The following is a 26,517-nucleotide window of genomic DNA, read 5'->3' as shown; positions in this document are numbered from 1 at the left end:
CTATAGCACAGAGGGGGGAAGGTAGCTTAGCATAGTCCACAAATGCATAGTCTTCCTTAGCCCTGCAAGGTTGGAACATAAATTGAAATCGAGTTTGGGCTCCAGTAGGGGGGTTCTCAGTAGTGGCTGCTTTAGCATTATAGGTTATACACTGGTGGATGAGGATTATCTAGTAGCTGGATGGAATCATAGTGCTTAACCTTCTCTTCTCTGTTTCTTTTTCCCTGCGGACGGCTCCAGTCTTATTCCTCACCCGGAGTTCACAGGATCCCTACAACCCTGTCCCTCACTCCATGGTCGCAGGCCACTGCAGCCCTGTTGCTCCACCACATTTTATTTCCCTGTTGCATGCCCATGCCTTGACACTGCAGGCAGGTCTTAGGCAGGTCTCACTGCAATTTCAACGCTGTATCTGTATGGTTCCCTGCCAGTAACAGTGTCTCTCTGGCCAATAATATTCAGTCAAACAGTATCCATGTGAGTGCGGCTATTCCAGTAAATGGCCTGACCTCTGTCTTTGTTTGGCTGCTGAATGGGATCCCCAGAGGCTGGGGTAGGCTGGTCGGGGTGATGTAAAGCCGAAAATGTTCCGAGCACCTTTTCTAGCCCCTCCCTCAGAACATGGAGGTGAGCAGTGTGATGCTTCAAAGGGGCTGCTGAATTCAACTGCAGCACAGTGACTAATATCCTGAGCTACCTGTGTGTAGGTCCACAACTACAGCTCCCAGTCTATGCACACCTGCTGCGTTGTCACTTGCCCATTACCACAGGACTTTAGGTAGATACAGTATCCATGAAGGCTGATGTTGGTGTTTTTGTCATGACTTGCATGATTGATTTGGATGAAAGTGAAGTAGAGTTGAACAGTGTTAACCCCACTCTCTTGCCCAGGCTCATCAGAGGCAAGACAAAGTTTATATGTCTGGAGATGTAACTGGACAGCCAGAAATGGCATGACTCATTTTGACTGTTGCCCGAGGTTCGCCGTTAGCAGCTGCTGTCATTACCGACTCACCAGGTTTCCATTCGTACATAACTAGTCTACCCGAGCCTACAAGAAAAGTTGGCATTTTTAGCTAGGCTTTGGTGAGATGACTACTCAAGCATCATGTGCATGTGTTTTAAAAAGAACACAGAGACTTGATGAATGAAAACATTTAAGTCCATGCTTGCGGTAGAATGACAGTGCTAATTAGGATACCTGACAAAACCTTGTAGACAGTGTAACTACATGTCCAGTGACTGAAACCCTACACTGACAATTTTATTTTTAAGTGGCAGTACTGATGATACTGAAAATTAATTTGAGGCCCACATAGGCTGCTCCTGTCTTTATTCCACTAAACTGACAAGTCAAGCAAGTGGTTTCACTGTTGGTATAGAAAGAACAATTGACAAGCATGATATTTTTGTCAGAAAATTTATTTAAAGATGGTAAATATCCAAATCAGTTCTTGTAAGGGGGAATGTCAACCATACATCTTTCCTTGCCTAGCTTAACACCTTTGTCTCCTCTCCTCCATTCTCCCTCACCACCATATTCTATAAAAATGTCTGTTCTTACTGTCTATTATAATAACCAAATATTGCATGACTGTGTCTGAAATAACTTGAGTCAACTGTATACAGTAAATTGTAGAATCCTGCTGGCGAGTAGTGTTGCCCTCTCTCCATCCAAGTAGTAATGCCCAGCCCCTCCATTTGTATTCAGTAGGCGTGGCAGCCTGTGAACGGTGTTGTCTGTTGCCCGTCCGTTGTAGTCTTTAGTAAAGCAGGTACCTGGAGCATGCATAATAATTTGGGGATACACTGTATCTCTGCACTCACTACAGGTAGAGAACTGGCTGAGAGTTCATTTTAATCAGATGGACAGCTACTCGTCTACGAGTAAAACAGTTCACTCCACTTTAAGTTATGCGCAGGTTTGATTGGTGTACTTACAGTAGGAGATAGAGATGGAAATTCAGCTATCTGGCAGGACAACACACACACACACACATTCGGCTTTCTGGATGTCAACCATTCATTTAAAGATGACTAGCAAATGAAGGCCGTTTCTTCATTTTGCTTTTATGGAGATAGAAGTGTTTAAGGTTTTCACAGACCTTTATTCCTTAAGTTATAGGCTTAGTAAAACACAAGGACAAATTAAAATGTTCACATAATAAGGCAAGTAAAATAGTAAATTAGAAAATATACTTTATAATTACAAAATATTGGTTGCATTACTATTTATTATAAATCTAATGTCACATTTTGATTTTACATGAATGATTTAAACAATGAGACTGGGATTTTTTGCATGAATTAGCATAGGTTACAGAAAGGTGTTTTTTGAAAATATTTATGATAAATACAAAAATCTTCTAGCAAAGCTTGATTTAATAGTCATGACAAAGACTTGGTTACTATGATAGTGACCAGGAAAAATTGTAGTTTATTTAACCAATCTAAAGTGAGTCAAGGATTATAGTGTTTCAATTAGCAGGTAACTCTGCCTATTTGCTTTCCTCTGCGGTGATCATCCTTTCCAGATTCGGCAAATGGTGAAGAAATAATCTTCAGATTTAAGCCACTGTGTCAACACAGATAGGTTGTGAATACGGACTACTGGCGAGAGCGCTTTTGGCCGACACGCTGACACAGTATGTGGTGTTGGGTTCGAGTCCAGTCACAGTGTAGGCCTCCTGGAACACTGACTGCACCACTGGGCTGTGGGTGTGGTACGTGGGTTCCCCAGCTGGATCTCTGACGAGCAGGGTGTAGTATGTGGCGTCTCTGACTGCTTGCCATTGCACAAGCAGAGACACCCTCTTCACCTCAGAGACTAAGACCTGAGGAGTCACCAGGTCCTCTGGAACAAGAAACATTTTGTTAGACAGACTCAAGGAGAAGGGTTGGATATATACTACAAATATAAGCTTCATAATATTTTTAAAATGTTGTTACTGGATTTGATGTTGGTAATGTATGATTATAACATGTATAGCTTAAAAAAAAAATTATAGCAAGTTCACTCACCATTTTCACTTAACCCGGCAAACATTTCTACTTCCAGGAGATTACGTTTACTGCGTGTTATTATTGGACCTGAAGTTAGGGGGAGGGTGGGGGGGATATAGTTGGTTTTAGTCTTTTTTATGCAAATTCAATGCTCCGCTAATGGGTGACATACATATCAAAGTTATCAAAGGAAAAGAATCAAAATCATGTCTCAACATTTACATTGTCTTACAACATTTACTGTAGATGCTACATTATAATTGTGCGAAAGGGAATTGCCTAACTAGGGTTGAAGCAAGGACAGCTGATACTACGATGCTGCCCAACTTTTGTAGCAAAATAAGGCTCACCCATTATGATTGTATTTGGGCTGCTCTCTCCTGCAGAGTTGCTAGCGGTAACTTCAAACTCGCTGGACTGGACATTCGTCAGATTGCAGAAGAGCTGGGTGGTGTTACAGACCAAAGTTCTGCCTGTGCCAGTTGGCTTATAGACAGTGTACTTAGTAGCAAAGATGGAGGCTTTCCAGGCGAGAATGGCAAAGGTGGAGTTCCCAGCATAAGTCACGTTCTGTGGGGGGCAGGGAACTGGAAAGACATAATTGCAGAAAAGCATTAAAGATAACATAACTTTCTAACGGATAACAGAATACTTCCCACAAATGCAGTAACACTGTCAGTGGTATGCTGTTTCTATGAGCAATGTATCCAAAATAGTCTGAATCCATCAACACCCACACTGTTGCAGTCAGTAAGATTTGCTGCCCTTGTGGGGCCGAGGAATTAACTGCAACCCAATCAGTACCTGTGCGTCCACTGATGGCCACGGAAGGCTTGCTAATGCCTGCTGAGTTCCCGGACTTCACTGTGACGTTATACGTTGAGCTGCAGGGCAGGGGGATCTCAAAAAAGGTGCGTTCCGTCCAATAAGAGGCCACCTCCAAGAGCGCCTGACTGTCACCCAGGATTCTCCCAGTAACTTCTACCAGGTACTCCACCACAGGGCAGGACACTCGGCTCCAGGACACCCGGAGTACTTTATCCCTGTCACTCACTGGTAGCATGCGTGTCTTCACGTGTTCAGGTGGGCAGGGCACTAAAGAGGAGAGGCACACAAAGTCAGGAAAGAGAGAGAGAGAATGCCTACACTATCATAGGGCTGAAAATGCTAGTTAAAATTGTAAAGTAAAAATTACAGTGTATGTGTGTGTGCGTTTTCCCCCAGAGTTAGCGAATGTAATGCCCGTGGGCTGTGCGTATGCTAGCTCTATCGTGGCGGCAGAGTTGGGTTACCTGCCCCCTGGTGGAGTGGCGCACTGAGCGAGCTGTTGCAGACGCTGTCAGAAGCCAGCACTGAGAAATTGTACACGGCCCCGCACTCCAGTCCATCCATGACGCAGGACGGGTTTGAGCCGCCGCAGAACAGCGTGTCCCCAGTGCTGCCCTGAGCGTAGGCAAAGTACTCCAGCGAACCCTGGCCTGCGCTCCAGGACAGCACAGCCGAGCTGCTGGCACACTGGAGCTCTACCTCCAGGTTATCCGGATCGCAGGGCGCTGTGAACATCAACCAGAGAAAGGGGAAATCACACCTGGAGAGGGGAAATCACACCTGGGGAGGGGAAATCACACATGGGGAAGGGAAATCACACCTAGAGGGGGGAAATCACACCTGGATAGGGGAAATCACACCTGGGGAGGGCAGAGCAACTATCCCAAGGAGAAATCTTTTTGTATGGATTCATGCAGATTAAGACCAAAGTAACAGAAGTGCAAAATATACAGACTGTTGTAAAATTACACCCAATAGCAGGTATTCCTATTAAACCAGTCAGGCCCTTGATGAGTTATCAAGGGTGAGTGTGGGAGTTTGTCAAATGACATTATGGAAGGTTCCAGTGGGCAGTAATGACACAAGGCATGTGGCGCACCTGTGCCAAAGGTGAGTACCCACGCTGAAAGTGTGTGCCTGTGCCAAAGGTGAATACCTGTGAAGGTGGGTGTGTACCTGTGCTGCGGGTGGGTGTGTACCTGTGCTCTAGGTGGGTGTGTACCTGTGCTGTAGATTGGTGCGTACCCGTGCAGTAGGTGGGTGTGTACCTGTGCTCTAGGTGGGTGCGTATCTGTGCTGTAGGTGGGTGTGTACCTGTGCTGTAGGTGGGTGCGTACCTGTGCTGTAGGTGGGTGCGTACCTGTGCTGTAGGTGGGTGTGTACCTGTGATGAAGGTGGGTGCGTACCTGTGCAGTAGGTGGGTGTGTACCTGTGATGAAGGTGGGTGCGTACCTGTGCAGTAGGTGGGTGTGTACCTGTGATGAAGGTGGGTGCGTACCTGTGCAGTAGGTGGGTGCGTACCTGTGCAGTAAGTGGTGCGACCTGGCTCTAGGGGTGTGCCAGGTCTGTAGGTGGGTGTCACCTGTGGAGGGGTGGGCTGACCCGAGCATAGGTGGCACCTGGCAGTAGTGGGTGGTACATGTGCAGTAGGTGGTGCGTACTGTGCTAGGTGGTGCGGACCTGTCGCTGCAGGTCGTGTGTACATGGTGTAGGGGGTGCGTCCACGACGTAGGGGGCCGTACCGCAGTAGGGGATTACCGTGCGTAGTGGATGCGACCATTCATAGGTGGTGCACGGCGTAGTGGGTGTAACTGTGCTGTAGATGGGTGCTAACCAGAGCAGTGGTGGTCACTTGATGAAGGTAACACAGCGGGTTAGGCTGATGAGCTGTGCGAGAGCTGGCGCACATGAAAGGAAGTTGGCTCCCAATCAGCCCAGGGTGCAGTTCTCACGTTAGGCAGAACGTCCTCACCGGCCGTCAGCAGTAGGACTCCACGACAGGCCACGACACATCTACCCATGACTCACAGTCCTGTTTAAGTCACTTTCTGGTGCACAGAGCTGGGAACATGTTAGAATGGTCATGATCATAAGCAAATTTGTACACATACAATACAGACCATGTTACGTGATTAGATGTGGCAGTGTGGCTCGAAATAGCTCCTGTCTTTATTTATTACCTCAGGGTTTTTAAGAACGTTTGACTCTGTTCTGCAATTAGATACAATTATTGTACCGATCCTGTTTTTATCTTTAAATGATTGATTTATAGGTATTCATAGCTTATTATTATTTTGTTGTTGTTGTGGTTGTGTTGTGTTAGATATAAATAAAATAATATGAGATGATGATGATGTGATGATGAGCACGTGCGGTGCATGGCCTGTGCTGATCTTGTGGGGGGGGCTCCTGAGACTGCTGCACTTGTCGGAGGATGCCGCCACGATGATGGTGTACTGCATGCCACAGCGAGCGCCAATCAGGTCGCAGCTGGCGCTGGTGCTGTTGCAGGACAGGATGCTGCGATCGTTGCCCTCCGCCGTGGCGATGTAGAGCCGGGAGCCGCCCGACAGCTGCCACTGGACCCGGATGGTGCTGCTGTGGCACTCGGTGATGGCATCGATGGCGGTGAGGGCGCAGGGAGCTGGGGGCGATCAGAGTGCCCACCCGTCAGCGTCGATGCCCCTGGGCCCCAGGGCCCCGCTGGGGCAGCGATGCAGCGTAACAGAACTGCGCTTGTAGCTCTAAGGTTGGGGGCCTGACTCCCAGCTTGGGGTACGTGAGGAAACCTTAACTGCTTTCATAAAACACCCCGCTGTATTTAAACGGACTGTGCAAAAAATGTGATCCGTGTGAGTCGCTCTGGATAAGCGAGTGTGGGAAATGCCCGGATGTAAAGTGCTGGTCTACGATCTCGGTTTCACCTGTCCATATCCTAACCTAACGATTACAACATCAACACAAAACTTAGATAACAGACCCCCTTGCGGAAGATTATTCTGTTTTACTGGGACAACCTGGTTAATTAGAAGTTGAATAAGGAAACGTAAAACGCTGAAGTGGAGTGGTGGGTACCTGTCTCGATCTCGAAGGTGGCGCTGGGGGGGCTCTGGCAGCGGGCGTTGGAGGCGGTGAGGTAGAAGGTGTAGAGGACCCCGCAGCGCAGGTCGGGCACGCTGCAGGTGGTGTCGGTGGTGGAGCAGGAAGCGTTGTAGCCGCCCACGCCCTCCGCCGTCACCGTGTAGGTGCGCGCCCCCATGACCGCCTTCCACGTCACCCAGGCAGAGTTCGTCACGCAGTCGAGATTACCGGAAACCTCCTGGGGAACGCACGGTGCTGGGGAACACAGACACACACACAAACACGCATAAACCACACAAAGTCCTCAGAATCCTGCCTGAACATGTCTCGCACAGTGGATCCCATCACAGATGTCCAAGTAGAAAGAAAGATCTAGTCACGCTTAAATTTACTCGACAATTTTACAAAAACTGAACTCCAAGTGAAGGCTGGAATGTGTTCCTCAGGAGGTGGCTTCAAAGGGGAGTGGGGGAGGTACCTGATGACACGTTGACGGCTCTGGTGTAAGCGCTCTCGCAGCCATTTCTGACAGACACGGCGCGGACCGCGTAGACGTGTCCGCAGAGCACGTTCGTGATGGCGCAGAAGGTGTCTTGGGTGCGGCAGGACAGCGCCCCCCGGTCGCTGGTCAGGGCCTCCACGCGGAAGGAGTCGGCGTCCCTGTCGGCGTCCCACGCCACCATCATGATGCCGGAGTCGCAGCTGAGGCTGGCCTCCAGGTTACTCGGGGGGCAGGGAGCTGACGGAGAAACACAGAGGGAGTGAGGGGCGAGCGCGGCGGCCAGGGACCTGGCGGACGTTCTCCCGCGCGCGTCCCACGCCGCTCCCCCTCCCGCGCGCGCCTGACCCGGACCTCACCTGTTCGGACCGGCGCGATCCCGCTCTCCGCGCTGGCGCACGACTCGTCCAGGGAGAGGACGGAGACGTTGTAGGTCTGCCCGCAGCGCAGCGCCTCCAGGTCGCAGTGGGGGGCGCTGCCGTTGCAGGCGGCCGTGTGGCCGTCCGCGGCCTTGCCCGCGGCTCGGTAGGAGAGGGCCCCGCTGCTCGTCTCCCAGGCGACGGAGATGGAGTTGTTCGGGCACTGGAGGGCGGCCTGAACGTTGTGAGGCACGCAGGGAACTGGAGAGGCAAGCAAACGGTCATGGGAAATTCAGTAACGGTCCCGCCGCGCTAGCGGAAATAGCGTTGTGAGCAGTGCATTGTGGGAAGAGGAACCCACCTGACTGCAGGCTGAGGTAGGCCCTGCTGGTGTCACACTGCTCGTCCTGCGCGGTGACGGTCAGGTTGTACTGCTGGCCGCAGTGCAGGCCCGGCAGCCGGCAGCTGGTGGAGGTGCTGTTGCACTGGGTCATGTGACCGTCCACGCCGGCGGCCTCCACGCGGTAGGAGGCCACGCCCTCGCCCTGCTCCCACCTGACCAGCCCCGCGTCACTGGCGCAGTCCACGGACGCGCTGACGTTCTGAGGCTCGCAGGGCACTGCGGAGCAGCGTCATGACATCAGCGCAGCAGACCCACAACAAGAACCCGCCCCGTAACCAAGGGTGAATCCCCCCGCCTCACACACACCGCCTCCCACACACACACACACACACACACACACCCGCCCTTAACGGCCTCACCGGTGTTCACGTGCACGGCGGCGCTCCGTTCGCTGGAGCAGACGTCATCGGCGGCGCTGACGGTCACGCTGTAGGGCGTCCCGCAGAGCAGGTCGGGGAACTGGCACACGGTGTCGCTGGTGTTGCAGGTGGAGGCGTAGCCCCCGTTGCCCTGGGCGACGACGGCGTAGGAGGTGGCCCCGAAGCTCCGCTCCCAGGACACGGACACCACGGCCGACTCGCAGTCCACGCTGGCCTCCACCTGCTGCGGCACGCAGGGCACTGCGCGGGACGAGGGCGCGAGCGCAGGGTTAGTCATCCGCGCCGCACGCTCGCGTGGTCTCTACGCCGCGGCGCCCCTGGCTACTCACCGGCCTCCATCTCCGTCACTTCGCTCTCCGAGACGTTGCACTGCTGGCCGATGGCGACCACGCTGATGTTGTAGTCGCTGCCGCACGTGAGGTCAGGCACCACGCAGGCCAGCTCCGTGGTGTCGCATTCGGCTGCGAGGCCCCCCCAGCCGACGGCGTGCACTTTGTAGGACTCCGCCCCGTTTGCCGCTTCCCACATCACATGGGCCGAGTGGGAGGCGCAGTCCAGGTGATACGTAACATTCTGAGGAACACAGGGAACTGAGAGAGAGAGAGAGAGAGAGAGAGTGTGATAAATATTCACAGGTTCTTTCATCTTTTAAAGGCTATTGATTGACGTTAGAATATAAGACACCAAGATGAAGGTGGAAAAGCCAAGATGGAGTGGCCAGGGCCGCTACCTGACGCCACCTCCCAGGCAGCGCTCAGCGAGCTGTTGCAGAGTCCGTTGGAGGCGGCCACCCTCACGCTGTAGACCTTCCCGCACTGCAGGTCCGTGATCTCACAGTTTGTGTGGCTGGAGTTGCAGACGGCCGTGTCGCCGCTGGTCTCCGCCACGCCCGTGTAGAAGCTGGCCCCCTCGGCGTGGTCCCACTCCATCAGTACAGAGTCCATGAAACAGTCCAAGTAGGTATACAAGATTTCAGGCGTGCAAGGCACTGGGACACAGAGGGAGAAAATGTTAGATTTTAGATTATTATTATTATTTCTTGTAATTTCCTTCACAATAGAATCTCACCCATCATGACCTATAGGCATTCATTTAGCAATAGATTTATTCAAGAACTTGTTGTCACTTCAGGCAATGCTAGAGCATAAAGTAGCACAGACAGGATGAACGTGTTTGTGCATTGCTGGGATTGGGAGCCGCATGCAGAAACAGCGACAGGCCCGATTAGCTCAGCTGATTAGCGTCGGTGTCCTCCAGCCCACCGCTGCGTGGCAGTACCTGACTGAACCTGCACGCGTTCACTCGGGATGGTGGTGCAGCTGCTGTCCATGGCCACCACCCAGACGGTGTAGGTGGCGCCGCAGGTGAGGTTGGTGAGGCGGCAGTGGGGCACGGAGCTCTCGCAGAAGGCGTTTCCTGCCATGCTCTCCGCCACCACTCTGTAGGACAGCGCCCCCCGGCTCTGGTTCCAGGAGACCAGCGCTGTGTTGTCGGTGCAGTTCACGTCCACGGCCACGTTCTGGGGGATGCAGGGAGCTGCAAAAGGGGGACAGACGGAACCAGGGTCAGCTGGTCCCAGCAAACGTACCTCCCACCCACCCACCCAAAAGTAACCCAACACAACCCAACAGAACAGGGCAGGCTTTGTTCCGCTCGGTCCTCACCTGAGCGCAGGCTGCTGGAGACGCTGGGGGCGGAGGTGCACTGGGCGCTGCTGGCGGTGACGGACACGGTGTAGTTCCGAGCGCACAGCAGGCCGGGGATGCCGCACTGCGTGTCGGAGGACATGCACACGGCCGTCTGGCCGTCCCGCGCCCGGACGGTGGCGGTGTAGTACTCAGCCCCCTCGGCCTCGGCCCACGCCACCAGCACGATGTTGGTGAGGCAGTCCAGCTGGCTGGTGACATCGGTGGGCGTGCAGGGCTCTGAGGCGGGACAGCGGGGCGGACAGAGTGGGGCGGAGAGAGCGGGGGGTTAGCATCCTGAAGAGCAGCTTTAACCCCCGCCGCGCGTTAATCGTTAGCCCGATGGAGAACATAGCGCTACACCTATGAAAATACATCTCACAGCATTCATTTTACACAGCATGAGCCAGCTCGCCCGGCGGCGGGGGCTAGTTAAACAGCGGCCGTACCTGTCTGTAGGCTTGAAGCCGCGCTGGGGACGCTGATGCACACCGGGCCTACGGCTCTGACCGTCAGGTAGTACACCTGGCCGCAGGCAAACTCGGAGATGACGGTTCTGTTGGTCTGGGTCGTGACCTCCACCCTGTGGTCGTTGCTGCCTTCTGCGGCCACAATGTAAAGTAGAGCGCCCTCGCTGACCTCCCAGGTCAATGTCCCCACCCTCAGATCACAGACCAGGGTGGACACCAGGTTCTGGGGCACGCAAGGTGCTAGACACAACATAATACTGATTAGTGCTGAGAGCATTGTGAAAAGTATTTGTGCAATTATCTCATTTAATTCATTCAGTGTTGGATAAGCGTTGCATATCTCTAGTGTTACAGTCTTTGTTACGTTGCTTGTAGTTGCCATAGTTATTCGCACTTAATGTTGTTTGCCATAATTGTTGTTTGCTATAATGACCTTGTAAGCTGGTTTTGGTCAGTTGTCCGCCCAATTAATACATGTACTCAAATATAGAACCCCGTGCCAAATATAGGATCCAGTGCCAGAACTCACTTATTGCACGTCACTTTGGATAAAAGAGACTGCCAAATAAATGTAATATAATTGTAATGCCAGCATGCAGTCTGAGTTCAAACTGAATTGGGGGGAGTGGGGGGGAGCAGAAAGGGGAAGTGGCAGCCACTTTACCCATGTGGATGACGGTGCCGTTGCTGGGCAAGCTGTTGCATAGGTTGTCGTTGGCGATGACGTGGACGGAGTAGAGGTCCCCGCAGTGCAGGTCGGTCCAGGTACACGTGGTGGCGTTGGTGGTGCACATGTGGGTGTGGCTGTCCTGCCCCACCGCCACGGCTGTGTAGGACTCCGCCCCATCGCTCGGCATCCAGCTGACCGAGCCCACGCTGCCTTCGCACTGGACGTAGGCCTGCAGGTGCTGAGGGACGCAGGGGGCTGAGGAGAGACGCGGTGACCAACACATCCGTGAACAACAGAAGGGGGAGGGCACACCAGTGTCTTCTCAATCTGCATGGCTTTAATGAGTAATGACATGCAATGCAAGCCCACTCTTGCTTGTAAGCAGCTTAGCACAGGCGGTAGCAGTGTGACTTGTAAATTAAAGCTTCTAAATGCACAAATGTTCAAAGCTCGCTAAAGCTCCTGTTTAGAACTTTGGCAGATTGACAGCCGGGAATAAGTTTGGCAAGTGTAATTATGAAATGATTTCCCCCAAGCTAATGAAACCCCTGTCCCGGCGACACTGTCGCTTCTGAACTGTTTTAAGAGCGGGACGAGGCGGGGCGTGGAGGCAGGCGGGCGGGCGGTGAAGTGAGGGGTTTGGGGGCGTACCGGTCCTGAACTGCGCCCAACCACTGCGGGGGCTTTCGCACGCCTCGCCCTGCGCCACCACGCTGAAGCGGAAGGTCTGGCCGCAGGGCAGCCACGCCTCCAGGCTGGTGTCGGTGGTGTTGAAGTCCACGGTGTACCCCAGGTCTCCCGTGGCGGTCACTATGTAGACGGACGCCCCGCGGGACTCCGCCCAGCCGAGGAGCACCGTGTCATTGCCGCAGGACCCCGCGGCGGACATGCGGCCGGGTCGACAGGGCTCTGCGAGGGAGAAGAGGGAGAGAGATGGCGGGGGGAGGTTGAAGGTTGGAAAGTGCAAAGAATTTCAGGAGCCTGAATATCCTGACCACACGTCCTTTCATACTATTTTAACCGCCCGTAAATTCATACAAATCACTTTAAAATGAGCTAAAACTATCAATATTAAGCAAAGAAATGCCATATACTTTGGGACAACCAATGCAAAGTAGCCTTTTGGCTGAACTGGATACAGTTACAATGCATGGTTATCGTGAATGTTTAATTGTAGATTTTTCCGAAGAAACAGATTATGAGAAAGAGGAAAGAATAAGAAAAAGAGTAAGAATGACAAGGGGAAGCTAAAGAGAGGAAAAGAGACACACACAAACACACACAGTAGACTTAGTGAAACGGTGCACACCTGTGCTGATCTCCACCGTGTCACTGCGTTGACTCTCACACTGGCTGCTGTATGCAGTGACGGTGAAGCTGTAGGTCTCTCCACAGTCCAGGCCGGAGAAGAGGCAGGTGGAGCCGGTGGAGTTGCAGCTGCCTGCGTGCTCTCCACTGCTCTTCGTGGCATTGGCTACATAAAGCTCCACCCCCTCGCTCGTCTCCCAGGACAGCATGGCAGTGTTGTTCCCACACTGCAGGTCTACAGCCACACGCAAGGGGGCGCACGGTCCTGCAGGCAGGGGCACAGTGGTCAGGGTTCCTCCCTTCCTGTGATCTACATACAGCTGTCCAAGTCACCTGACTCTAAGGAAAGTATGTAATCTACAGGAAGGTGAGCTCTATGGTGCATTTGTGGTAAAGAGCTGGTGTGTTATCCACATGGAGATAAGCTGATAGCTACATTGGTAGGTAAAGAGCTGGTGTGTTATCCATATGGAGATAAGCTGATAGCTACATTGGTAGGTAAAGAGCTGGTGTGTTATCCATATGGAGATAAGCTGATAGCTACATTGGTAGATAAACAGCTGTTGTGTTATCCATATGGAGATAAGCTGATAGCTACATTGGTAGGTAAACAGCTGGTGTGCTAACCATATGGAGATAAGCTGAGTTACATTGGTAGGTAAAGAGCTGGTGTGTTATCCATATGGAGATAAGCTGATAGCTACATTGGTAGGTAAAGAGCTTGTGTGTTATCCTTATGGAGATAAGCTGATAGCTAAAGTCATTGTGGTTCCCTGCTCCACTCACTGGTCTGGAAGGTCAGTCCGGTGTCGGACACGAAATCACACTGCTCATTGATGGAGGTCAAGGTCAGGTTGTACGTCTCTCCGCAGCTGAGCTCGGTGACTTCGCAGAAGTTGTTGTCGGTGGAGCAGAAGGCCATGTCCCCGTTAATCCCAGCCGCAGTCACAGCGTAGGACACGGCCCCGTCGCTGTAGCTCCAGGTCACCAGGGCGCTGCCGTTCTCACAGTCCACCTCCACCTCCACACTGTCCGGCGCGCAAGGAGCTGTGGGACAGGAGGACGCCACTCATTTCGAAAAACCTTCCTTCAAACCAGTCCCGCACACGAATGCGCAACCAAAACTCCCACCCAGAACAACAACCGAGTATAACCATGCGTCCGTTGTTTTTGAAGCTGTAGCTGTGATGTTGGCACCCGTTTTAAACAGGAGCATCGCTAGTGGACGCTACCCGAGAATGCTCACCCGTCGTCAGGACGATGCTGCTGCTGTCTGAGCTGTTGAACACCTCTCCCAGGGCCCGGACGTGGACGTAGTAGGCCGTCCCGCAGTGCAGGCCGTCCGCGCTGCAGGACGTGTTGGTGGTGTGGCAGGAGGCGGAATGTCCGTCCCGGCCGTACAGGAAGGCCTGGTAGCCCACGGCGCACTCGCTCATCTCCCAGGAGACGGAGGCCGTGTTCGTCTCGCAGCTCAGATCAGCCTCCACGTGCCTGGGGGCGCAGGGCTCTGTGACACGGGACAAACGGGAGCAGAAGTGAATCAGAGCGACACCATTATCATACACAGATACTGCAGTAGTACTGTAGGATACTGAAGGATGTGCTCTATAGAGTACTGTAATACTGGTATGCTGGAGGATGTGCTCTATAGAGTACTGTAATACTGGTATGCTGGAGGATGTGCTCTATAGAGTAGTGTAATACTGGTATGCTGGAGGATGTACTCTATAGAGTACTGTAATACTGGTATGCTGGAGGATGTACTCTATAGAGTACTGTAATACTGGTATGCTGGAGGATGTACTCTATAGAGTACTGTAATACTGGTATGCTGGAGGATGTACTCTATACGTACTGTAATACTGGTATGCTGGAGGATGTACTCTATAGTATGTAATACTGGTATGCTGGAGGATGTACTCTATAGAGTACTGTAATACTGGTATGCTGGAGGATGTGCTCTATAGAGTACTGTAATACTGGTATACTGGAGGATGTGCTCTATAGAGTATTGTAATACTGGTATGCTGGAGGATGTACTCTATAGAGTATTGTAATACTGGTATGCTGGAGGATGTCTCTATAGAGTATGTAATACTGGTATGCTGGAGGATGTACTCTATAGAGTACTGTAATACTGGTATGCTGGAGGATGTGCTCTATAGAGTACTGTAATACTGGTATGCTGGAGGATGTACTCTATAGAGTAGTGTAATACTGGTATGCTGGAGGATGTACTCTATAGAGTACTGTAATACTGGTATGCTGGAGGATGTACTCTATAGAGTACTGTAATACTGGTATGCTGGAGGATGTGCTCTATAGAGTACTGTAATACTGGTATACTGGAGGATGTGCTCTATAGAGTATTGTAATACTGGTATGCTGGAGGATGTACTCTATAGAGTATTGTAATACTGGTATGCTGGAGGATGTGCTCTATAGAGTAGTGTAATACTGGTATGCTGGAGGATGTACTCTATAGAGTACTGTAATACTGGTATGCTGGAGGATGTGCTCTATAGAGTACTGTAATACTGGTATGCTGGAGGATGTACTCTATAGAGTAGTGTAATACTGGTATGCTGGAGGATGTACTCTATAGAGTACTGTAATACTGGTATGCTGGAGGATGTGCTCTATAGAGTAGTGTAATACTGGTATGCTGGAGGATGTACTCTATAGAGTACTGTAATACTGGTATGCTGGAGGATGTACTCTATACGTACTGTAATACTGGTATGCTGGAGGATGTACTCTATAGAGTATTGTAATACTGGTATGCTGGAGGATGTGCTCTATAGAGTATTGTAATACTGGTATGCTGGAGGATGTGCTCTATAGAGTACTGTAATACTGGTATGCTGGAGGATGTACTCTATAGAGTACTGTAATACTGGTATGCTGGAGGATGTACTCTATAGAGTATTGTAATACTGGTATGCTGGAGGATGTGCTCTATAGAGTATTGTAATACTGGTATGCTGGAGGATGTGCTCTATAGAGTACTGTAATACTGGTATGCTGGAGGATGTACTCTATAGAGTAGTGTAATACTGGTATACTGGAGGATGTGCTCTATAAAGTACTTTAATGCCGGTATAGTACTATAATACTGGTATACTGGAGGATGTGTTCTATAGAGTACTGGAAAACGGTGGATGTGGTCCACTCCTAGTTATTCTGCTCCACTGAAGGAGGCCATCAAAGCCATAGTTATTTTCATAATCAGGTGCTGTCAGGTGACTCACCTGTGACCAAGGCTATGGGGTCAGACGTGGCGATGTCCTTGCAGGCTTGGTTGTGGGCGGTGACAGTGATGTTGTAGGTCTGGCTGCACGCCATGTTGTAGAGGGCGCAGCTGGTGTCGGTGGTGTTGCAGGAGGATCGCAGCCCCCATAGGGTGATAGCCTCAGCGCTGTAGTATTTGGCCCCCTTGCTCATGTCCCAGGCGAGCTGACCGATTGACAGACTGTACTGGACATCCAGGTTCAAGGGCACGCACGGCTCTGCACAGACGGGAGGGAATAAAACATGGCTTCCTTCCCTCAGGGTGGCTTATCGCTTATGTATGACATCATATCCTCATCTGTCATGAACTCACAGACCATCCATTACACTGCCTAAAGAGCATCACAGGGGCACCAAAGGAAATACCACCTACAGGCTCCAAACAGCACTGCAGTAACATTGCAGTAATGGTTCTTTGCTGTGCAATTATTGTGCAGTTTCAGTGCTGGCATAGTGTACAGCTACTGGATTACTGAATACATACTATTCTCTCCCCAACTCAGAATGCTTCAAAACGGTTGGGGAAGTCTGAAAGGAGTAATCATAAGCACACTTATATGTAACGGTACACATGCTTGTGATAAAGGTGCACATGGCATGCATGATATGAATGAGTGTGACGCGGGCGTGAAGGTGGCGGTACGCCAGGGCCGGGAGACGCCCACTCACCGGTCTGCAGGCTCCCTGCCATCTGCGCCATCCTGCTGCAGGTCTCCCCCCGCGCCAGCACAGACACGGAGTAGCGCTCCCCGCAGGCCAGCTCGCTCATGGCGCAGTTGGTGAGGTTGGTGCTGCAGGCGACGGTGTGGCCGGACGCCGTCTCCATGGTGGCAGTGTAGGACAGGGCGCCGGCGCCGAAGTACCAGCTCACCAAGGCCGTCCGGGACCAGCAGTCCATGGAGGCCTGGATGCGGCTGGCCGGGCAGGGCACTGCAGGACAGGGGGAACAGCACACGGCACCCACTCAGCGAAACGTCCCACACGCCCACTCAGCGAAATGTCCCACACCGCCCACTCAGCGAAATGTCCCACACCGCCCACTCAGCGAAACGTCCCATACGCCCACTCAGCGAAACGTCCCACACGCCCACTCAGCGAAACATCCCACACCACCCACTCAGCGAAACGTCCCACACGGCACCCACTCAGCGAAACGTCCCACACGCCCACTCAGCGAAACGTCCCACACCGCCCACTCAGCGAAACGTCCCACACCGCCCACTCAGCGAAACGTCCCACACCACCCACTCAGCGAAACGTCCCACACCACCCACACACCGCCCACTCAGCGAAACGTCCCACACCACCCACTCAGCGAAACGTCCCACACCACCCACACACCGCCCACTCAGCGAAACGTCCCACACCGCCCACTCAGAGAAACGTCCCACACCGCCCACTCAGAGAAACGTCCCACACCGCCCACTCAGCGAAACGGCCCACACCGCCCACTCAGCGAAACGTCCCACACTGCCCACTCAGCGAAACGTCCCACACGCCCACTCAGCGAAACGTCCCACACCACCCACACACCGCCCACTCAGCGAAACGTCCCACACTGCCCACTCAGTGAAACGTCCCACACCGCCCACTCAGCGAAACGTCCCACACCACCCACTCAGAGAAACGTCCCACACCACCCACTCAGAGAAACGTCCCACACCACCCACTCAGAGAAACGTCCCACACCGCCCACTCAGCGAAACGTCCCACACCACCCACTCAGCGAAACGTCCCACACACCCACTCAGTGAAACTTCCCACACCGCCCACTCAGCGAAACGTCCCACACCACCCACTCAGCGAAACGTCCCACACGCCCACTCAGCGAAACGTCCCACACGGCACCCACTCAGCGAAACGTCCCACACCGCCCACTCAGCGAAACGTCCCACACCCCCACTCAGCGAAACGTCCCACACCACCCACACACCACCCACACACCGCCCACTCAGCGAAACGTCCCACACCACCCACTCAGCGAAACGTCCCACACCGCCCACTCAGAGAAACGTCCCACACCACCCACTCAGCGAAACGTCCCACACCGCCCACTCAGTGAAACTTCCCACACCGCCCACTCAGCGAAACGTCCCACACCACCCACTCAGCGAAACGTCCCACACCGCCCACTCAGCGAAACGTCCCACACCGCCCACTCAGCGAAACGTCCCACACGCCCCACTCAGCGAAACGCCCACACCACCCACTCAGCGAAACGTCCCACACGCCCACCACAACCCACGCCCACTCAGCGAAACGTCCCCACCACCCACAACACACGCCCACTCAGCGAAACGTCCCACACTGCCCACTCAGGAAACGTCCCCACACCGCCCACTCAGCGAAACGTCCCACACACCCACTCAGTGAAACGCCCACACCACCCACTCAGCGAAACGTCCCACACCACCCACTCAGTGAAACGTCCCACACCACCCACTCAGTGAAACGTCCCACACTGCCCACGCTCACATAGCCCCCCGCGGCTCGTTTCTGCGCCTACCGGACTGGACGTCGGTCGCCGGGCTCTCCGGGCTCGTGCAGTAGCCGTCGGACGCCGCCACGGTCACGTGGTACGTCTTGCCGCAGTTGAGGCCGGACACGTTGCAGGAAGTGGCGCCCAGCGCCTGGCAGTTGGTGGAGCGGCCGTCGCCGTCCTCCAGGGTGGCCGTGTAGGAATCGGCCCCGGCGCTCCCCGCCCAGGACACGGTCATGGAGTTGGAGCTGCAGTTCACGTCCGCGGACACGTTCTTAGGGACGCACGGAACTGCGGGAGACATGCCCTCGTTAGGACCCGGGGAACTCCAACCGACGACCGCAGTTTCGCGGGGGAGCACGTTGTCGGGCGCACGGGCGGCGGCGGCGGCGTACCTGTCTTGAACTGGGCCGACTGACTCTCGGCGCTGGTGCAGGTGCTGTCCTCGGCCACCACGGTGACGGTGTAGCTCTGTCCGCAGCGCAGCGTGCTGAGGTCGCAGCTGTTGTCGAACGAGCTGCAGGCTGCCGAGTCTCCGTCGGTGCCGTTGGCCTGCACGATGTACAGCTGCCCGCCCCGGCTGCTGTTCCACGTCGCTTTGGCCACGTTGCTGCTGCAGCTCACGCTGGCAGACAGGTTTTGCGGGGTACAGGGCACTGCACACATTTGCGAGCTTCGGTAAGTCAACGTAATTCAAACCCGTACGCCCATTTTTTTAAGCTGTGTGTTTTTTAATCCTGAACGTTCTCACCTAGTTCCGTGAACCGTACACTGTGTGTATCATATCTAAACAAATAATCAAGTTGTTATTAAAATCTTCCTGAGGATTCCATTGGAGATTCACTGGATACTGTACGAAATGGCGGACAGATAAAATGGCAGTTGTGAGTGTCGGCAGGGTCCAGGTTTAGCCCCCGCGTGCCGTACCTGTCCTGATGATGGATCCGGCGCTTTGGGAGCTGTTGCAGGTGCGCCCCTCGGCCGACACGGTCAGCACGTACATCTCCCCGCAGGGCAGGTCGGCGATGCTGCAGCTGGTGCCGCCGGTGGTGCAGCAGGAGGTCTCTCCGTCCGTGCGCTCCAGCGTGGCCGTGTACGTCAGCGCCAGGTAGCTCTCGGCCCAGGCGATGCTCGCCGTCCTGTTCTCACAGCCCATGCTGGCCACGACGTCCTGCGGCGGACAGGGCGCTGGAGAGAGGACAGGGGGGCGGGGATTAGTGGGGGCAGGGGGTGGGGCTTGGCGGGGGCGGGGGGGCAGAGCCTCTCTCCTCACCTGACTCGGACATGATGGCGTTGCTGGGCGTGCCGCTGCACTGCAGGTCGGAGGCGGCCACGGTGAAGGTGTAGTGCTGCCCGCACTGCAGGTCCGGCACGGCGCAGCTGCTCTCGCTGGTGTTGCACTGGGAGACCTGGCCCTGGTCGTCCTCCGCGCTGGCCGTGTACAGCATGGCCCCCGCCGACTCCTCCCACACCACCCAGGCCGAGTCCGACAGGCAGTCAATCTCCACCTCCGTGAGGACCGGGACACAGGGGGCTGGTGGAAAGGGTGGGGAAACGAGACCCGTCATCACACCCATCCACCCAATGAAAACTCACATTTCTACTCAATGTGTAATAAAAGATTTATACAATGGTTCATTCATTCCCAGACTGTAATATGACATAGATTCATACAGTTTAGCATACATCAAGCTCCACGTTTCAGAAGGCCCGTTCCTGACCTGTTGTGAAGGTGTATCCGAAGGTCTGAGCACCCACGCAGCCCCCCAGAGAGCCAGAGACGGTCACATTGTACTCCGTCCCACAGCGCAGGCCGGTGAGGGCGCAGTTTGAGTCCGTGGTGTTGCAGGAGGAATTGCTCCCCCCGGCCCCGATGGCCTTGGCGGTGTAAACAACGCCAGGGGCGCTGGAGTCCCAGAAGACGCTGGTGATGCTGGTGGAGCAATCCACGTTCATCATAATGGAGGCCGGAGGACAGGGCGCTGTGAACATGAGGTAAGGCCGTAGCATTTTTTTTAGAGCAGGGGTCGCTCCCTCTGCTAATCCCATTCAACTTTGTTTTACTTGCAATATGCTATCACTGTCACTAGAGGGCAGACAGACGAGAGTATGGGATCCTAAGAGTCTGAAATCACAATAGTCAAACTTAAAAGCCAGGATATACTTTATTTATCATGGACCTAATTTCACTGTCCGCTGATTATAATGTAGAGAAATTATATATTTAGGCAATGTACAGTTCTTTATTTTTATAAACATGGTTTTGAGTAAAGACATTTAAAGTATGACCAGTTATGTCCATTAAATGGATAAACTGGATACTTGTAGTGTCTTTTCCAAACCATATTTCATAAAATAAAAATGTTAAACTTACATTGCCTAAATATATAAAGTATGTGTAAATGAGGAATAATATAATTTCACTGCTTGATAGAAGTTTATGTGTATTCCTACCTTTTTAGGGTAGAGCTTTTACTTGTTTTTGCCTGCCCTCTAGTGGTAGAATAAATTGTTACTGCTTCCAATGTGTGGTGTTGGTTAAGTCTACCTGCTGTGACGGGTTTCGCCGGGCTGCGGGAGCTGTTGCAGACCTCGTCAGAGGCGTACACGGTGACGTTATAGGCCTGCCCGCACAGCAGGTTGGTGGAGAAGTCAGTGGAGTTGACCTTAACGTGTGCGGTTCGGCCACTCCTGCTCTGCACCATAGCATGGTAGACCAGTGCCCCACTGCTCCGTTGCCAGGTAACGCTGAGTCGGCCGGTCTGACACACCAGGTTCGTCTGCACCGCCATGGGCACACAGGGAGCTGGAGAGAGAGAGGAAGTGGGCGAGGTCAGAGCCTCAGAATCGTGACCATCATGATGGGGTCAGACAGGGACACATGACCGTCATCACTCTTCCTCACAGCTGTGGTGACCACAGGGCAGAAAGACAGCTAATAAAATCCCTCTGCATAACCCATAACCCCCTATTGAAGTTTAATTAAGTCTTATGAACATCATTCTTGTGAATGTTAGTGAATGAGAAATGCATCCATCAAATAAAGACAGCCACCATGGGCTACGCAAAGGGATGGGGGAAAGGGTCTTTCATAAAGCTCTGTGTTTCTAATCTTGAAATATTGACTCAAAGAGCATAAATTCAATTCAGTCATAGCTACCAGTCTTCATTGTGTGGGTTTCGCTCCGTCCCCCGACGCACTCTTCGTTCAACGCGGTGACGGACACATTGTAGGCCCGCCCGCACGAGAGCCCCGTGATGTTGCACGCCGTGTTGCTGGTGTTGCACGTCACCACGTTCCCGGCGCCGTCCACCGCGGCCGCCACGTACCTCACCGCCCCCTTCGCCGCCACCCAGGAGACGAACGCCACGTCTGAGTCGCAGGAGGACCGCACTCTCACCTGTGTGGGCGGGCACGGGGCTGGGAAAGGCCGGGACATGACAATTAGCCAATTAGCCACTCCTCCTACAGGCTTGATTTGAGAATGACAGATGCTGAAGTGGTAAAGTGTGGTAGAGTGCGGGGTGGCAGTTGGGGGGGGCTCACCTGTGTTGACTGGGACCCAGGACCCGGGCCGGCTGTCGCAGGTGAGGCCCCGCCCCTCCACGCTGACCCGGTAGCGCTCGCCGCACTGCAGGGAGCTGACGTTGCAGGCGGAGCCGTTGGTGGAGCAGCTGAGAGAGTGGCTGGAGGCTAAGGACTCCACCGAGGCGTTGTACAGCAGCGTGCCGCGCCCCGGGCTCCAGGAGACCGTCACCGCGTTGGAGGCGCAGTCTCGGGAGGCCTCCAGCCTGCTGTGCGGGCACGGACCTGCAGGGAGCACGCCGCGTTAGAACGCCGTCAGGCGAGGACGGGGCGGGCCGAGGCGGGGCTCGAGGGGCTCCGTACCCGTGGTGACGACGACAGTCTCGCTGGCCGGGCCCCGGCAGCCGTCGTGGAGGGCCGCGACGGTGACGTTGTAGTTCTGGCCGCACCTCAGCTGATCCATGGAGCACAGCGTGTCGGCGGTTAAGCAGGAGCTGTTGTGGCCCAGGCTGCCCACCGCCTCCACCGAGTACGAAGTGGCGCCCCGCGCCGAGTCCCACATCACCATGGCAATGCCCGTGTCACAGTCCAGCTTGGCCACCACGTGGGAGGGGACACAGGGAGCTGAGAGACCGAACAAACACTCAGTGTGCTGGGAATGAACACCACCACATGTCCATTATATATATAACACGTTAGCCATTTCGACTAATTTGATGACAGTTTGACATTTCTAATTGGTAAACCCAAACCTGTTCCTGGAGATCTACCATCCTGTAGGCTTTCATTCCAAACCTCCAAGCACTCCTTATTCAACAGCTAGAGATCTCATTGAGCTGCTAATTAGTACAATCAGGTGTGCTAAATTAGGGTTGGAATGAAGACCTACAGGATGGTAGATCTCCAGGAACCGGGCTGGGCTGCCCTGGGGAAGAGAATGCTACCAGTGAGCCCCATGGTGGAGGCGGTGGGTGTCCTGCACTGGTTGGTCACGCCCACGATGCTGAAGTTGTAGGCCTCCCCGCAGCTCAGACGGTCGAAGGTGCAGCTGCTGTTGGTGGTGTTGCAGGTGGCTCGCCGCCCCAGCTGGTCCACCGCGGTCACAAGGTTCATCTGCTGCGTGGTCCTGCCGTCCCAGGACACGGTGGCGCCGTTGGTCCCGCAGTCCACGTTCACGGCGGGGTTGGCGGCCGTGCAGGGAGCTGGAGGGAGAGAGAGAGAGAGAGGGTATGGGCGCGGGCTGCACGGACCCTGGCGGTGGGACGTGAGCATTTTCACCTGGCGGAGGGTTCCCACCTGACGGGACCATGTAGTTGGAGCCCTGTATCCGGCCGCACTGGACGGAAGAGGTGACGACGGCGATGCTGTAGGTCTGGCCGCAGCGCAGGCTCTTGATGGTGCAGGCCGTGCCCGAGGTGTTGCAGGAGGCCCGGTAGCCGTCGCTGCCGATGGCCAACGCCGTGTAGGTCTCCGTGCCCAGGCTCCCCTGCCACTGGACTGCAAACTCGTTCCTGCTGCAGTTCAGCTGGGCGACCACATTGCCCGGCAGACAGGGGGCTGAGGGGGAGACAGGAAGTGACACGGCAGCTAAGGCTCACATCTGTGTAGGTCAACACCATGTTTCACAGAAGGGAGAAATACCCCACTCCATGATCCCGTCCAGGGTGTAGTCCTGTTCTGTTCTGCGCTCATTAATCAAATTTCATACACAGCTGTGATCGCTAATAGAACACAATGGTTTTGAAACTGAGTTGGCATGAAAGTTGAATGTTGAGTGCAGGGAGAAGCGTGATGCTTGACAGCTGGTGCAATTAGCGAGTGGAAATAACTGGTCGACAGCCAGAGGAATTCCATCAGTGATTTTCCAAGAGACGGATTCCACTGTCCCTCAGGAATACAATGTAATCACACATAGCCTACTTACCATACTCCACTGTGTGTGGCCTTTCTGTAGCTAATTAAAGCCCTTAATGTTTCTCATTTATATGTGGAACACTTCATACATCAATTAGCCATTTCTGATGATTGCATGATTGCCTTTATGTGAGCATATCTATGTTATATTTTATCCATGATAGTTCTGTTATATCCCAGGCCCACTGACTAGTTACCTGAGTCAAACTCAATGGTGGTGTCCAAGGAGCTGTTGCAATTGCCATTGGAGGAGATGACAGTGGCTGTGTAATGGCGGCCACAGTCCAGCTTGACCGAACAGGATGCACGGTTGGAGGAGCAGGCGGCCCTATGACCGTGGGCCCCCACGGCCTCCGCCAGGTAGGTCACTCCGCCCAAAACAGGAACCCAAGAAATGGTGCCAGTGCTGGTTCCACAGTCAACCGTGGTTGCCAGATTGGAGGGTGAGCATGGTGCTGTAGGGAATGCGAATCAAAGTTTAAGAGGAAGTGGGGGGGAACATCCGCGTAGCACGGAAACACTCAGCCCGCTCTAGACGGTGCTAAAAGACTGAAGCGGTGGCGCATTTGTACCTGTGTCCTGCTCCAAAGGCAGACTCAGACTGCTGTTGCAGGTAGAGTCCTGGGTGATGACCCTGAAGGAGTAGTGCTCTCCGCACTGCATGCTCGTGATGGAGTAGGAGGTGTCTGTGGTGGCGTGGGTTGTGTTAGCTCCTCCCCTCTTCTTTGAGACCAGGAAGTACGTCACGCCTGCCACGGGGCTGGGGTCCCACATTATTATCAGGATGTTGGTCCCACAGGACATATGTCCAGCCAGGTTAATGGGAGGGCAGATGGCTAAGGAATCCCAAACCAGAGGAGATATGAGCCACCCCTATAGGAGTTTGTGTTCCCAGTGACAGCACACCTGGGTTTTGATCAACTAGAAAATAATTTCAGTGTATTCTCAAAAAGAAATGCATTAACAGTCTGGTTAATGCTGGTCATTGTATTGATCGTTAGGGTAGCACTGATCTGGGTATAGCACTTTGTATTAAAGGGCCAGTTCCCTGAAAATAAAATAAAGCTGTCTTTCCACTTACCTGGGGTGCTATCTATACATCTAGATAGATGGATAGGTGGCTCTGCGGGTAATATACTATAATGGTGTGGTTACTCATGAACATCTGCGGACCTTGTTTCATTGTAAACTAGTTTCTACCGAAGTACACCTACTGCATATATCCAAAAACGTTTCAACCGAAGGATGCTAGTACTCTGTGTCAATACACAGTAGGTATATTTGTGCAGATATACAGTAGCCGTACTGTGGTAGATATTTAATATTTGCAAAGACAAGTTGCTGTCGAGATTTTTTTAAATGTTTTGAGGTCTGTTGTATCAGGATGAGCTATAGTGGATATCTAGGAAACTCAAATCTCAGTGAAACTATCTAGATGGATAGATAGCACTGGGTGAGTGGAGATTTATTTTTTGGTTAACTGTCCCGTCAGCTATGGTCAGAGTAATGCTGATCTGAATGGTCGGAAAAAAACATTTTTTCTCACCTGTTTTGAGATTTTTCCCAGGACTGGGGTCACTGTAGCAGCTCCTCATGAAGGTAACCACGGTGATGGAGTAGGTCTCCCCACAGTGCAGGTCAGTGAAGGAGCAGCTGGTAGAGCTGGAATTGCAGGTGTGCTCGTGCTCGTCGGCGGCTCGGGCAGTGGCCACATACAGCTCTGCACCAATCACAGCCTGCCAGGACACGGTCCCCACGTTTCCTTTGCACTGTAGAGCCACCGCCACGTTGTTCGGAGGACAAGGGCCTGCCAACAGGACAGAGGGCACAGGTCAGGCATTACTTTTCCACAATTAAGATGTTGATACTTCAGGATTACTACCAAGGATTAAGCAGTGGTGACATTCACCTTAATTGGCCAGATCTGTATTCTAGCAATTCATTAAGAGACCGGTGGTGAGGGTGTGTTCTCATACTGTGTCACATGTAGGAATGGTGTGCTCTAAGACACTGTGTTACCTGTGCTGAGGGCATGTTCTCAGATACAGTCACATGTAGGAATGGTGTGCTCTAAGACACTGTGTTACCTGTGGTGAGGGTGTATACCTGCTGTGTAGATGATGCTTTCACTACGAAAGCCACTGCAGGTCTTGGAGTAAGGAGTGACAGTTATGGTGTACTCCTGACCGCAGTGCATCATGGGTAGTTTACAGCTGGTGTTTGTGGTTCGGCAAGACTTGATGTCTCCATCTCTCCCCAGGGCAGTCACGTTGTAGGCCACCGCGCCAGCAGTCGGGGCCCAGGTCACAACGGCCGTGTTGTTGGCGCACATCAGGGAAGCGCTCACATTCTGCGGGGGGCAGGGGGCTGGGGAGAGGAAATGACATCGTCGGAAACTCAGGAAATAAAAGGAAAGATGCTCACGTATGAGCGAGATGGAAACGCGGACTGGTGCTCATATGAAGCGAGCGCTCTACCCGTATGGATGCTGTTGCCGACGGCCTGGCTGCTGTTGCAGTGGCCGGCCAGGGCGCTGACGGTCACGTTGTAGCGCTTTCCGCACCGCAGGCTGGTGAAGTGGCACATGGTCTCGTTCGTGCTGCAGGAGTCCCTGTGCCCGT

The 26,517-nt window shown here is 53.4% G+C and overlaps 1 protein-coding gene across 1 annotated transcript; it reads right to left on the bottom strand.

The window, feature by feature from the left end:
• Nucleotides 1–1,248: 1,248 nt before the first annotated feature.
• On the bottom strand, nucleotides 1,249–26,272 carry LOC135254105 (uncharacterized). The gene is made up of 38 exons (XM_064334058.1): nucleotides 26,003–26,272; nucleotides 25,443–25,703; nucleotides 24,469–24,732; nucleotides 24,094–24,351; nucleotides 23,279–23,539; nucleotides 22,927–23,184; nucleotides 22,346–22,606; nucleotides 22,004–22,267; nucleotides 21,617–21,877; nucleotides 21,005–21,262; nucleotides 20,178–20,438; nucleotides 19,730–19,990; nucleotides 19,384–19,644; nucleotides 18,852–19,112; nucleotides 18,484–18,747; nucleotides 16,647–16,907; nucleotides 15,938–16,195; nucleotides 13,933–14,193; nucleotides 13,473–13,733; nucleotides 12,688–12,951; nucleotides 12,030–12,287; nucleotides 11,373–11,633; nucleotides 10,688–10,948; nucleotides 10,218–10,478; nucleotides 9,832–10,089; nucleotides 9,284–9,541; nucleotides 8,883–9,143; nucleotides 8,533–8,793; nucleotides 8,132–8,389; nucleotides 7,771–8,031; nucleotides 7,391–7,651; nucleotides 6,907–7,167; nucleotides 6,215–6,475; nucleotides 4,296–4,556; nucleotides 3,808–4,098; nucleotides 3,354–3,590; nucleotides 3,022–3,090; nucleotides 1,249–2,854 (listed from the first exon to the last, which is right to left on the bottom strand). The coding sequence occupies exons 1-38, from the start codon at nucleotides 26,226–26,228 to the stop codon at nucleotides 2,568–2,570; spliced, it is 9,711 nt and encodes a 3,236-aa protein (XP_064190128.1). The 5' UTR covers nucleotides 26,229–26,272; the 3' UTR covers nucleotides 1,249–2,567.
• Between the last annotated feature and the right edge of the window lie 245 nt (nucleotides 26,273–26,517).

This window comes from Anguilla rostrata, chromosome 4, assembly GCF_018555375.3.
Source record: "Anguilla rostrata isolate EN2019 chromosome 4, ASM1855537v3, whole genome shotgun sequence".
Taxonomy (NCBI): Eukaryota; Metazoa; Chordata; class Actinopteri; order Anguilliformes; family Anguillidae; genus Anguilla; species Anguilla rostrata.
The sequence above is the reverse complement of the archived record's forward strand: the minus strand, read 5'-3'. Positions and strand labels throughout refer to the sequence as shown.